The sequence below is a fragment of the Cyprinodon tularosa genome, unplaced genomic scaffold (genome assembly GCF_016077235.1).
Source record: "Cyprinodon tularosa strain WSP-4 unplaced genomic scaffold, ASM1607723v1 ctg199, whole genome shotgun sequence".
In the NCBI taxonomy this organism is placed as follows: domain Eukaryota; kingdom Metazoa; phylum Chordata; class Actinopteri; order Cyprinodontiformes; family Cyprinodontidae; genus Cyprinodon; species Cyprinodon tularosa.
This window is the reverse complement of record NW_024038729.1, coordinates 833,036-845,964: the sequence shown is the minus strand read 5'-3', so window position 1 is coordinate 845,964 and position 12,929 is coordinate 833,036. Positions and strand designations below refer to the sequence as shown.

The 12,929-nt window shown below is 38.7% G+C and overlaps 1 protein-coding gene across 2 annotated transcripts in view; it reads right to left on the bottom strand.

Annotated features, from left to right (window-relative positions):
* Positions 1–12,929, bottom strand: part of LOC119782885 (striatin-like) — a 39,590-nt gene that overhangs the window by 9,588 nt on the left and 17,073 nt on the right. For both annotated transcript variants that reach the window (XM_038284065.1, XM_038284066.1), the window contains exons 3-7: positions 8,218–8,291; positions 5,006–5,084; positions 2,753–2,923; positions 1,974–2,109; positions 1,721–1,886 (exon numbers count right to left, since the gene is read on the bottom strand). In XM_038284065.1, the coding sequence (XP_038139993.1) occupies positions 1,721–1,886; positions 1,974–2,109; positions 2,753–2,923; positions 5,006–5,084; positions 8,218–8,291 (626 nt within the window). The remainder of the gene's footprint in view (positions 1–1,720; positions 1,887–1,973; positions 2,110–2,752; positions 2,924–5,005; positions 5,085–8,217; positions 8,292–12,929) is intronic.

Genomic DNA, 12,929 nt, shown 5'->3' with positions numbered 1-12,929 from the left:
TTATGCCAATATTGTTAAAAAACTGGACTCACAGACTTCTCCCATATCTTTTTACTCACACTTATATTCGAAAAGACAACTGTCAAGACTGTTAAATAAAGCATCATCTTCTGAATAATTTATACATTATAGAGATTTTTTCCACTTTTGAGATGACGCTAAAATAACTTTCAGAATTTTTTTATGTCCCAACCCTAAAAAAACATGAAACTTATCAGAATTTTATGAATTAGATCAAAACAATTTAGTCTGTAACTTATCTAGGAGTTAAAGGTAATCTTAGCTCCCCGACTCGGTAGAACCACCGATGGAAAGTTGAAGTTCTTCCACAGATAACTAATCTTGTCTGAGCTTCGACTAGGCCGGGGTTCTTAGATTACAGTCCTTGAAGTTCAGTTTCCTGCGTCTTTTAGATGCGTCTCTGCCTCCGCACATGAATCAAATGGCTGAAGAACCCCCTCAGCATGAGTCCTGATAAAGACCTGATGTGGGGAAGTAAAGACGCATAGGGACAGCGGACCTCCAGGACCAGAACCGAGGAACCCTGGACTTATGCTATGTTCAGACTGTATGCGCTAGAGGCAGCAGAAGCGGCCGGTTTACAGGCAAAGTCAATGGTTGATGCACATCAATGCGCAGCAAAGGTCCTGCAGTGCGTTCTGAGCCGCGAGACTCTGAGCATCTGACACGCAGGACACGCTGAAAAAGCAGCAGAAGTTGGAATTGGGAAAAAATGTAACTTTTGCTGCTCAAAGTGCCGAATCGACCAATCAGAGAAGCTGATTTAGGGGCTGGCAGGGAGACAGACACAGCACTGCTGATGCAGATCACTGAGAATATTAGCGGAAAACCGCAAAGAGGCGACCGGGCCAGAGCTTGCCATTGCAGGGGATCTAAAGGGACAGAGCACCGCTGGTGTACAGGGGTCTGAATGGCGCCAATAGAGAAATATTTGAAGGCATGATCATAATCGTATTGAACTGACTGCACAGATTAAGTTTTCAGGTGGACTTTCTCACTTAAAAACATATTAAAGCGACTTTTTGCTCCCTTAGAACAGCAAATATAGCATAGCTGCTCTCTGCCATTGAACAGAGGAGCAGCAAAAGCATCAGGCGCATCTGGACACACTTTACTGGACGCACTTCAGGAGCGTAAAAGCTGTTCTTAATGCTCATCAGACATTAACGTGAACAAACATCAAAACTGAAGCAGCAGCAGCCTTTTTTCTGCTTCCAGTGATTGCGGTCTGAACGTAGCATAAGCCATTGCTTTGATCTAAACTGTTCCACAGTAGGTCCGACAGTACGCGTAGGTTCGCATTCCTGCTGGCATTATGTCTAAAAACATGTCTAAAAAGCAATAGTTAACCACTACTTTGTGTTTATCATATAAATGGGTCTGGATATTTTTGCAAGCCGTTTTTCTAAGGCTTTGAGTTATTTGCAGCTAATCAGATCTATCTGACAACAAACCAGTGGAAGACACACAGCGGGGCGGCTATGGGAACACACAGTGGGACACAGACTGTTGGTTAAACAGAGACAGTCCTAATGTCATGATTTATGACCACAGCGTGATAAATGAATGACGAAAGGCTCCATGAAGCATCAAACTGAGGGAGAAACGGTTATAGATTTCTGCACTGAATCATTAGTCATCGGTCCTGATCTCATACTAGATGCTCTAGCTGTGTGAGCAGAGTCTAAATCCTAGTTACCCCAGTCTGTGCCGTCTCCGGTCCCTCTGGACTCTGTCTCCATATCGTCTGGATTTGACAGGAAGTCGAAGCCCTTCAGGGCTTCCTCTGTGTCCGGGTCCTCGGTGGTGTCCATACTGGCCGGAGATGACGATGAAGACGACGAAGAGTGCTTCTTCCGCACAATCTGAAGAAGAATTCATCTTTTTTCAGACTCTGCATGAAGATCTTAAACCAAACAGGTTCTACAGGTAAAAGTGGACTGGTTCCTTACAGTCCTGGACTCCACATTAGTCCGGTCTTTCCCATCGTTATCCTCCTCCTCGTCTTCGTCGCTGAACTCTGCAGCTGCGTTCTCGATGAATTTGAAGGCCTCCAGCACAGCGTTCGTATCGGAGAGCTCCACTTTTCTGCACAGACAATTTGAAGTTAATCAGCACAGTAGTGGAGTTAGCAACTCGTTACACCAACAAAAACCTGATATTTATATTTAGAGGTAATTTTAGAGCTAAGCTAAAAATAATAAAGAAGCTTTCTGTCATTTTTTTTTATCTTAAAAACCGTTATGATAGTTTTTAAGGACTACAATTTTCTTTTGCTCTGCCAGAGTGGTGATCACCGGCCCCACCACGACTCTGATGCAATAAGCGAGAGAATATAGATGGATGGGATTTTCACTTTCCAAAGTCTGTTTTATTGTTTAATCAGGTAAAAAGAAACTAAAAGGAAAAAGGTGAAATGTAGTATGATGTTTATTAGAAAGATCTGCTCTAAACTGAGTAGTGAAACAAGATTGAATTTCTGCAGCCGGGAAAACGTCATAAAGCAGAAACTATCTGAAATAAAAAAAATGTTTGCTTGATGCTTGTGACGGCAGCAGTTTAGCAGCAAGGACCAAACATCTGTTTGCAGCTGGAGGCAAGGGTCCCGCTCTGGTTTTACCACCGCTGTTTAGATCTATAGATATATAGCTCTAGATAAACATTTGAAACTCATTTTGCTGTCTGAATATCCTCATAAATGATTCTCCCTTCTTATCTGGAGTAAACTCACCCCCTGGTCCCCATGCCCTTTGGTGTCGAGTTGGGCCCGTTCACTGAGGGCTCCGTGTTCATCCGTTCGCCGGTCTTCCCGGCTCCGTCCCCGGCAAGTCCCAGGAGCGCTCGGACTCTCTGTGACTTAACATCCAAGATGGTGTCAGTGTAGCCAACCTCCTGCAGGTACCTGCAACCATATAAAAATGAGTTTAATAGGAATCTTTTTTGAAAACAGAGTAGCAGAATACACCTTTCAGAATAAAAAAAACATAAATAAATAGACCCCATCTCTGCATCTGCAGCCACAATGTTTACGTAATGTGACAGAGTTTAATGTTGCTTTATATTCTGCCATGACGACCCAGATTTACAGCATCTCATCACAAAGCGTGAGACGGATGTTAGGGAGGCAAATCTCTCTGTTCTGATATCTCCAACTAAAATATTAAAAGTTTCTGGTTCAAAATTAAAGATAACAAAATGAAGAAGCCCTTCAGGTCTTTTGGTATGCAAGGTGGAGGAATGGTGATGCTGTGGGATTATTATTTTAATATAATTTAATATAATTTTGGGAACCTTGTCAAAGTACAACATTTAAGTCTCTGAATAATAACTCTGAACCATCCAACTAAATCACTACTGATGTACAAATTAAATTTCTTCTAATATTTTTACTTTGGACAAGTGTGATGGCTGCATGTGCAACCACACAAATGGTCTGGTAATTCTTTCATTAAATCTTCTATTTTACTGTACTGTATTCCATGTTTTTCTACTTTGATTTGGCATTGGTTAACTATTTGGGTGTACAAATTTAGTTGACCCATTTTGCCATTTCTTGCTTGTTTGGTTTTCTGTACATTAATATAGTTTTTATTTGAGTTGCCAGTTTCTGGGAGGCTGTCATGAGTGAAGCCAGTAAAGGAAAGGAGGCCCCAGGTGCAAAGGATCTCCTCATTGACATAGAGGCCTAGTTGGACTCTTCCACTTACATTTAGAAGGGGTGTAGAAAGGGTTTAGGTTTCTGTATTTGGTTTTGTTTTCTATAATAACATTTGGAAAGTTTAATATTTAAGTCCTCTTCCTCATAGGTCGCTGATTTAGTATGATGCTGATTAGTTTTTTCTTTTGTTGTAGTTTTGTTTAGGAAAATGTATTTTATGTGTCCCTCTTGTTTCAAAATGGTCTGTTCAACCAGTGTATATATATGTTTCCCTTGTGTGTCAGTTAGGTAGGTCTTTTCCTGTGTCAGGTTTGCATTATGCTGATTTTTGTCATTTGTTTTCCTTGATGGGCCCAGTCTTGTTTGAACTTTTGAACTTTATTTTTGCAAAATAAATTTGTTACCATTTTTTCATCAATGACTTCCCTGTGCTTCTCTGATTTTTTGGCTCGGTCCCCCACAACAAGTAAAAATGCAACAACAATTTAAAGACTTTTATACATCTTAACCAGGGTACCAATATAATTAATTGACAAGTACTATGTATAAAAAAACCAATCAAATCTGAAAAATCACCTGGAAACATTTAATATAAGTCAGAAAACAGAGTTTATGTTTACTAATCTGATTAAAAAAGTAATTTTCCATCCTTCTTATAATTTCAAGTGTTTATACATTACTCAACTACTACTTTCCCACATCTAAAAAAAAACAACCTTACACTTAATCATAAAACCTAATTTTTAGATGTTATCTCTTGATCATGATCTCCTGACATGAGTTTATGAAAGAGATGTGGAAGAACATGTCATCCCTGAGGAGTTCGATTAATGCAGTCAGTGCTGCTGAGGCAAAACGACCTGCTCATCAAATATTACACCAGCCGCACAGTGAGGAATAAGAAGCGCTTGTAATCCAAGAGGGCGACTAACGGACAGGGAGGGGCGTTATTGATCTGTAGCTGAACACAGACTGCGGAAGGAAACGGCACCTTTCATTTGACTGCATGTCAGAGCAGATGAGGGGCTGAAATGGTGCCATGCTAGGAAAACTTACAGGCTTTAAAGTCTAAAATATATACCACCTCCTGAACCCAAAGGGAATGTGGAAGGAAAACCTTGCTGTAGTAATGACTGCAGCTGTCCATTAGAGGGTGCTCTTCACCACAGATTTTTTTTAATCTACCGGTACTCAGACAATGATCTCACAAAACCTGCTTGACTGAAAGGAGTGACTTCTCAGCCACGCAGAAAAATACAATCATGGCAGATTTAATTTGGTTTATTTCTGTGTTCAGGATCAATTCAAAGCTCTTTCTGCACTCACTGCCTGAGGAGCTGTCGGCCATGTTTCCAAGACAGCTGATTGTTGAGGGATCCAGAGGAGTCGTTCTCGTTGGCCTCGTCTGAAGGAGAGAAGGAGGACACAAATCAGAGCTCCATGAAACGGCAAAGCGTCTGACATTATTTCCGCTGCGCAAACACAACAAGAACATTCCTGCATCACTGACGCTCATTCTTTCATGGACTCACTAAAACAAAATGTCAAGTCGCATTGAACAGGAAACGTTTTCTCTCTGGACTGTAAAAAAAACGGGGCTTTAAACTTTGAAATGTAATTTCCCTTCAGTTTGCACACATTTATCCAAACATTAAAACTGTCGGCATACAAATGAAGCTTTTAGAGACACAAGGCCAAACACTTAAAACCTAAACAAGTCATCTGATGTGATTTTGACGTATATGTATGATCTGTGCTCCACCTGTGTACCATGAAACACTAGAAAAACAGGAAATGTCAGCATCACCAAGGAAACAACACAAGCTTTGATATTGTTAAAAATAAATAAATAAATAAATAATAATATTTTATTTGATGTCAGTTTTTATAAAACAAAATGTCAACACTGCTCATCAGTCCAAAGGTGTTAATACGAGTTGAACAGCCCTGCCAAAGCTTTTATACCACTTTAACTTTTCCAGATTTTGTCATTTTAAACCAAACATTTTAATAGATTTATTTGGGTTTATGCATTATCTTCTTCTTTTTTTTGTTAAACATAATCTAAAAGGTGAGTTGTGCTTTTATATTAAGACACCCTGATGCTAAACTATAGTATCGTATGTCTGATTTTCTGCTTAGAGTCATCGTCCTGGTGGATGGCAAACCTCCGCCCAGGTCTTAATCCGTGTGCAACAGGTTTTACTCTGCCTTTTTCTCTGAGGAACAGCTAACAGCCAACTGAATTTTTTTTATTTTTGCATCGAGACCAATTAGATCTAATCTAACTATAGGATCCACTTTAAAACATTTGGTGGGTTGCTCACATGTGTAGCCACAAACTAGCCTCGTGAGACCATCCTGATGTCGCAAGCTTTCAAGATTTCACTCGCTAATCAGTCTGGAGACTCTCCGTTTAAGAAAATTTGGAGCCGTTCACCAAACGAACGTCCAATCAGCGTTGGCTTTGAGGCGGGTTGAGGTGTGACGCAACGAGAAGCGCGACCTTTCAGTCTAAAGAACATGGCGGCTTCCGCCGATGAAACTAGCGTTAGCGTGGCTATCGAGCAAGTTTTATCGGAATTACAGAGGAAAAGATGTTTTTGCTCTTCTCCCGACTGGTTTCGGCAAGAGTAGCCTGGCTGTTAGTACGTCATATGCTTCGTTGATCTGATTGGTTTATTTGGCCCGTCTATCACCAACATAGGCCAATCAGCTAACCAGTATTTTCGCCTTCGGTTGAAGTAATTTTGGGAAGGGGCGAGTCAGGTTAGCCACAAACTGGACCCTTTTTTCCAGATTTCTTGATTCTTTTACACCTTATCTCTAACTTATTGTGTGTTTCTTCATCATCATGAAGCCCTTTTGTCCATTACTGTTCTCCAACAGACCTTATAGCTTCAAAGAAAAGCAATTTTTATAAAAAAAAAAAATGTAATTACAAGCAGATAAGGTCTCTTTTTGAAGGCGATTTGGATTTCCTTTAAGCGATAGATAAAACTGGGTGGAATACACACACACACACACACACACACACACAAAAATTAACTAAATCAAAACAGGTGGACTTTTAATTCTCATCTGTAGATTTTCCAACAGCTTAAAGCTTGGAGCTTCTCTAGTAGCTCTAAACTTAAAGAACAAAACATCTTTAATAGAACAAAATAAAGTCCAATGGCTTTGGTTTTGTTTCTACACCTTTATGGATCAAATCCTTTATCTGTCAAAATGCACAATTTTGTTGTTTTGTCACATTAAATCCCAATAAAGTTAATTTCTGATATTTGTAATGATATAAAGGGTTCATATTATATGGATGTAAATGCAGCAAGGCAGCACAGAGCAGATGAGTGTCAAAGGAGAGGGTGTGGCAGAGACGAGATGAAGATGCCCCAAAAACTGGATGAGAATGAACAGAGGGGTGATGGGTTGCCATCAAACCAGTAACGCCTCCCAGCTCCCCTCACCCTCTCCGTCTTCACCCCTTTCATCTAACACCTCTCCCTCTTCACCTTCTCCAAATCATCAACACTTCAAGGGTGCTGTGCTTTGAACGGTCCTCATGAATAGAGATGAGGGAAGAGTAAAAATCACTTTCCGACTTCGATGACTGCAGAGCACTTCAACATTAGGAAGATGAAATAATAGGAAGCAGCTGATGTGCGGATAGCATCCTCATTGTTAAGCAACTAAATATATACGGCTCACTCTTAACGTGTGTTTATAATCAAATAGACATTTACCTCACTGTTTCCCTAAATTATAGTGAACCTTAAATTATTTTGTGATCTAAAAATATACCAAAACTCGAAATAATCATCAAAGCAACACTTGTACTGAGGCTATTTTTCTCTTCCTTCTCATAAACATAAGAAAATTGCAGACAGCTCAGTGGATTAAAGAATAACAAACACATATATCAACTAGACTGTTTTAGATTTTGCTTTTACATAATTCTGAACAATACATAAACAGTTTCCACTTTAAAGTGAGGAAAACAATACAACAGTAACTACTTAAAAGGCTGCTGCAGAGCTCCTTCAGTGGCATCCTGAATGCACCAAACAGCGTCATCGCTGATCCTTCCTCCCATCGGCTGTTAGACTTATAGCCACCACTGATCCAACCAAAGTTATAAACAGCCTGTTTTTGTTTAGAATGTGTCCTAAAATCGCCCTAACCATTCGCTATTCGATAACTATAAAACCTGCAAAGTTTTTCCTCTTTCTTATGTAGCCATAAAGTCTTATTGTTTTACTTGAGATGTGCTGATTTCTATTCAAAACACCTGCAATAAGAAACAACTGTTCAATTTAAGTGAGCAAATCTTTTGCAATCTGTCGTGATGTCTCCTGCATCTGCAACAATTGCTCTTTCATAATTCCAAGGTTAGGGACGCTGTGAAGCAACGAGCAGAGAGGAACAAGAACCAACATGAATGCAGCCTTCTACTTGTGTCCCAGTGCTGTCATCTGAGGTATGTGTGAGCTCAGCAACCACAGGGATTTAGAGGTGAGGGAAACTTTGGCAGAACTTACCAGAGCCGTAGCTTGGAGGTTTCATGTCGCCCTGATTTAGCTCTGTCCCGTATTTCAACTTGTGGTATTTTGCCCTGAAAGAAAAAAAAGAAGAAAAAAAGGAACAAATAGAAGTTTAAAAAAAAGCCAAAAATAGGAAACCACCTCAAAGGACACTTAAAACTTTTTACAAATGATGTCTGCATAACCTCATCCCACACAGAACGTCTCTGGGTTGGAAGAGGATTTATTCTTATTAGACTAAAGCATCTTAATAAAATAAATCTTTTAAATTATATAATTTAAGAGGACGGTGTTAAAATCATTTAAGTGATTTCGTTTTAACTTCTACAAAAATGAGGTCATAAATGTTATGGTTATGTTTAAAGAAAGCCAAAAACGCACATAATCTCTAAGAAAATATGATAAATAATCCAGAATTTTAACACCTTTTTTTACATTAACAGTTTACAGACATATAAAAAGGTCCATCAAAAATTTACTGCAGCTTTTAAAGATCAGGAAATCAGTATAACGTTTTCAAAAACTAAATGCATGGATGGATTATCAAGTTGAAATGTTTTTTTAATTTTTTTTTTTTTATAAAATTTTCCAGATGAATATACAAAAATGAAAAGTTGAAATGCTTTAACTGTGATTTATTATGCGTGTGTGATAAAGGCATACAAAAAAATTTTTTATTAATTCTGATAAACTGATTATTAAAATAATCTGCAGTTAACTTAGTCATCAAATAATTGTTAACTGGTTATACAGAGTAAAATATCCAAGTGGCTGAAAGAACAATCCCAATTTTGTACAAAAATATCTTTACCTTTAGCATTTTATTCAATTCAGTTTATTTATATAGCGCCAATGTCATCACAAGGCCCTTTACAATTAAACCAGATCATACAGTCAAATTTAAGATTTAATTTTAGATGAAAAACTTTTGTCTATATATAGTAAATATGCTCATATATTTTTATGTGTGGGTGTTTGTTTTCCAAGGTGTCAAAGATAAATCTCCATCTCAAAAGGGTGGAAAAGTTAGAAGGAAATTGATGAATTAAGAGACGGATTGTCAGAACTTTTAAACAGAGGGACAGGTAATACAAATCTGTAACATACAAACATTCATCTACATTCAATTTTGTTACATAAAACACATACTGAATAATAGGGCTGGGTAAAAAAAAACGATTTAATGGATTTGGAATCGATTCCTTTACATTTTTGCAAAATCCATGTGTAGGGAATGAGATCGATTAGTTTTATAGTGACGCGAGTGATGTTCATATTCAAATGAGCAAGAAAGCCAGACAGCTGCAAATATAGCCGATAGGTTGACTGAAGACATTAACAAATAGGGGCTTCACTTTTTCCCTTTTCACAAACAAGTTTGCACTTTTGAGACAGTTTTGTTCACATCTCAAGTTTAAACTGATTTACAAGTTTGCACTTTGTGTTTAATATGACAGGAAAAAATAAAATACATGAGTGTTTTGAAACACAGTTAAACCCCCATCATTGTTGTAAAAACAGATCAAAGCGAAATGGATCGATTTAGAACTGCATGAATCAAAATCGAATCGATTCAGGACTTTGGCGAAAATACCCAGCCCTACTGCATAATTATTTTTCTTAAAACAAGTTAAAAAATCCCAAAATGTTGATTTTAAGCATTTTGACATCCAATATATTTTAAATGGGTGAATTACTGTACCAAACATATTTTCTAATATAATTCCCGTGACTATGATGCAGCTTGACAAACTAAACTATATCATATTATCATCAGGATGTGTAACGTTTCCCCAGCTGAGGTCGGCAGACAATAAAGAGGAAACAAAATTTCAGCTTAGCTGCCCTCCGTCCAGCACTAGAGGAGGTGACCCCATTAAAATGAAATTCATTTCAAACAGGGCACAATCAGAGACACCACATCTCTGAAATTGCTTTCAAGACACCCTCAGAGATGTGACCTGTTCCCTAGCAACCAGGAGACATGGTAGTATTTCTGGGTTAAGGGTTCCTCTTGAGGGATGGCCTGCAGTGATCTCACTGAGGCAAAGTAGATAAAAATAGGCTGTTAACAGTCAGAGGATGAACAACCCATGACGATGTTCCTCACGGAGCAACATTAACTAATGCTGGAGCTGGAGGGGAGGGGGATGACGAGGCACGAAAAAGCCATTTTAAAACTGCGCTGACACAGCTGTGTTAAGGCTTTTATTCACTTAATCTCCCTGCTGCAAGTTCCTGAAAAACACCCGAAGCAAGGAGTGTGATTTACTCCCTACTCCTAGTGTGGAGTACGACTCTGCCTTATCTTACACAACTGACTAGGGCCTGCGTCAGAACAGTCTGCATTCGCAGAATTCCTCCCGATGGATGTCATTTACAGGATCAGTCCTTTAACATCAACCACAAACAAGTTGAGAACATCCTGTGGGGCTGATCAGCCAGGGAGTGGCTGTCCTGAGAAGAAAAACCCGGCCTTAGTTCACACCTATTCACAAGAAAAGGCGTGACGAATGAACTCAGCCTGAATTATGTAAATAATAACAACTGAGGAGCTGAACATGAAGTCAGCTGCTGCCTGACACGTGGATCATCTGGGGAAGCTCTCCCCAAAAGCTTTCATGTCTCATTTTGGTTGTTGACTTTCTGTCGGGTGTGTCGGAGATCATTCTGACTGGTTGTTCTGTAACTTTGTAAATAAATCAGCTTGTAGAACCTGCACTTCACCGTGTCTGTAAAACATAATAAATGAACAAACAACCAGGTATAGTTGAACCCAAAATAGGTCACACTCCTGGGGGAGATTCAGCCTCAATCTTAGTATCTCTTACGCCATTTACACTACCCTTGGAAAACCGTGCCGAGACCGGTCCCAGCTCAGTAACCGAGATAACTTATCGTGTGTAAATGGAAAGCAAACTGAACTGAACCGAGATAGACACAACCGAACCGAGATAACTGCAGACCAGTTCCAGAGGTGGGCTCGGCTCGGTTTTTTACCTGGCTCGGTTCTCTGATAACAAGAGCGCATGAGCAGAACGCGTCATCTCCGTCTGGCTGCACATCGCGATTCACACTCCATTCCAGTAGGTGGCGGTAATGCCCCTCCGGAAACAGAAGAAGAAGAACAACTTCTATACTCAACTATAAACAACAATCGAAATCTTCTACACGCAACATTTTAAATAATGACATTTTAAATAATAACACCGAAGTACTGCAATAATTATCAAGCATAACTTTCTGAATGTGACGGGCACGGCCATTTTGATTTGCTTGATTCCCTCCTTCTTCTTGGGTTTTATGGCGGTTGGCAAACAACTTTTGGTGCATTACCGCCACCAACTGCTTGATTTCCGCCTTCAATACTGGCAGCAATACCGCAGATCATCACTAGGAGGCGAGGAGTCGAGGAACCGAGATAGCGTGATGTGTAAACGCTTGTCAGAACCGAGCTCGGCCTGTTTAACTGATCTGAGCTCGGACCAGTCTCGGCATGGATCAGTTTTTCAAGGCTAGTGGGGTATATGGAAAGAGCTAAAGATAAGGGTGATTGCACAGAGGCCTTCTAACCTTAAGGATTTGGAGGTTATCTGAGCAGTGAAAAAAAGGCAATAATTTCAGATTTATAAATGTAAAATACCAGGATATGAATTATTTGCTGTAATGCCACTTACAATATTTTTTAGTTATTCAGAAAAAAAATTGTTTCTGCACACTGCCTGCCAGCTGGATGAAGAAGGCTAGGCCTGTACCTAACAATTATTTTGAAAATCAATTAATCTGTTGATTATTTTTTTATTTCATCAATTAATAATCAGATTATGAAAATAAACAAGGTGTAACTTTTCCACTATCACTAGCTCTGGATTGAGCATAATGACAGAAGAAAAATTAAATGCAAAATGTTCTGGATAGAGAAAATTGACAATTTTATTACTATTTTTTTTTATCTTAAATGGAAATGTTTATATATAGTTAACAATTGATTAATAAATTACTTGAAGATTAATTCAATAATCAATTAATTTGATTAATTGTTTCAGCCTTAAAGAAAGCTCCGACAAATCTGTTTTGCTTTTAAGGCGGAATAAATCTGCTGTAGGGGAAAAAGGAAAGCAAAGGAACGGACAGTCAGAGATGACGTTTAAAGCCAATGCTGTTTGGCGTAGTATAAATAGGATATCTGTTGTTTAGCTATTGATGCATATACTCATGCAGGCAACTTGATTTAACTAAAAATCTAACTTAAAACATGTGCTGGTGGAGATTCTCAGTCATCCAGTTCATAGTCAGTCCAAAAAAGTTAAAAAAAAACAATCCACTGGACTATGTTTTCCAAGTTGAAGACATTTCGCCTCCCATCCAGGAAGCTTTTTAAATAAAATAAAAAATAATCACAATTTTTTAAATTAAAGTTGGATGGGAAGCGAAATGTCTTCAACTTGGAAAACATAGTCCAGTGGATTGTTTTTTCTAATGAGCATCAAATACCTTTTTTTGTACACAAGTTAACCAATTCAAAAAGTGTTGTTTTTTTCACATTAATGCATTTATTAAAATGCTAAATATTTAACCTGCTAAAGGTGAATTAACATTAGTGGATTATTGTTAGCTAACTTGATACCAGGCCGATGGATAAGTGAAACCCTTTCAGAAATCTGACCTCTAATCATGTTTCATTCCAGGTTTTTCTTTTTGCCTACTCG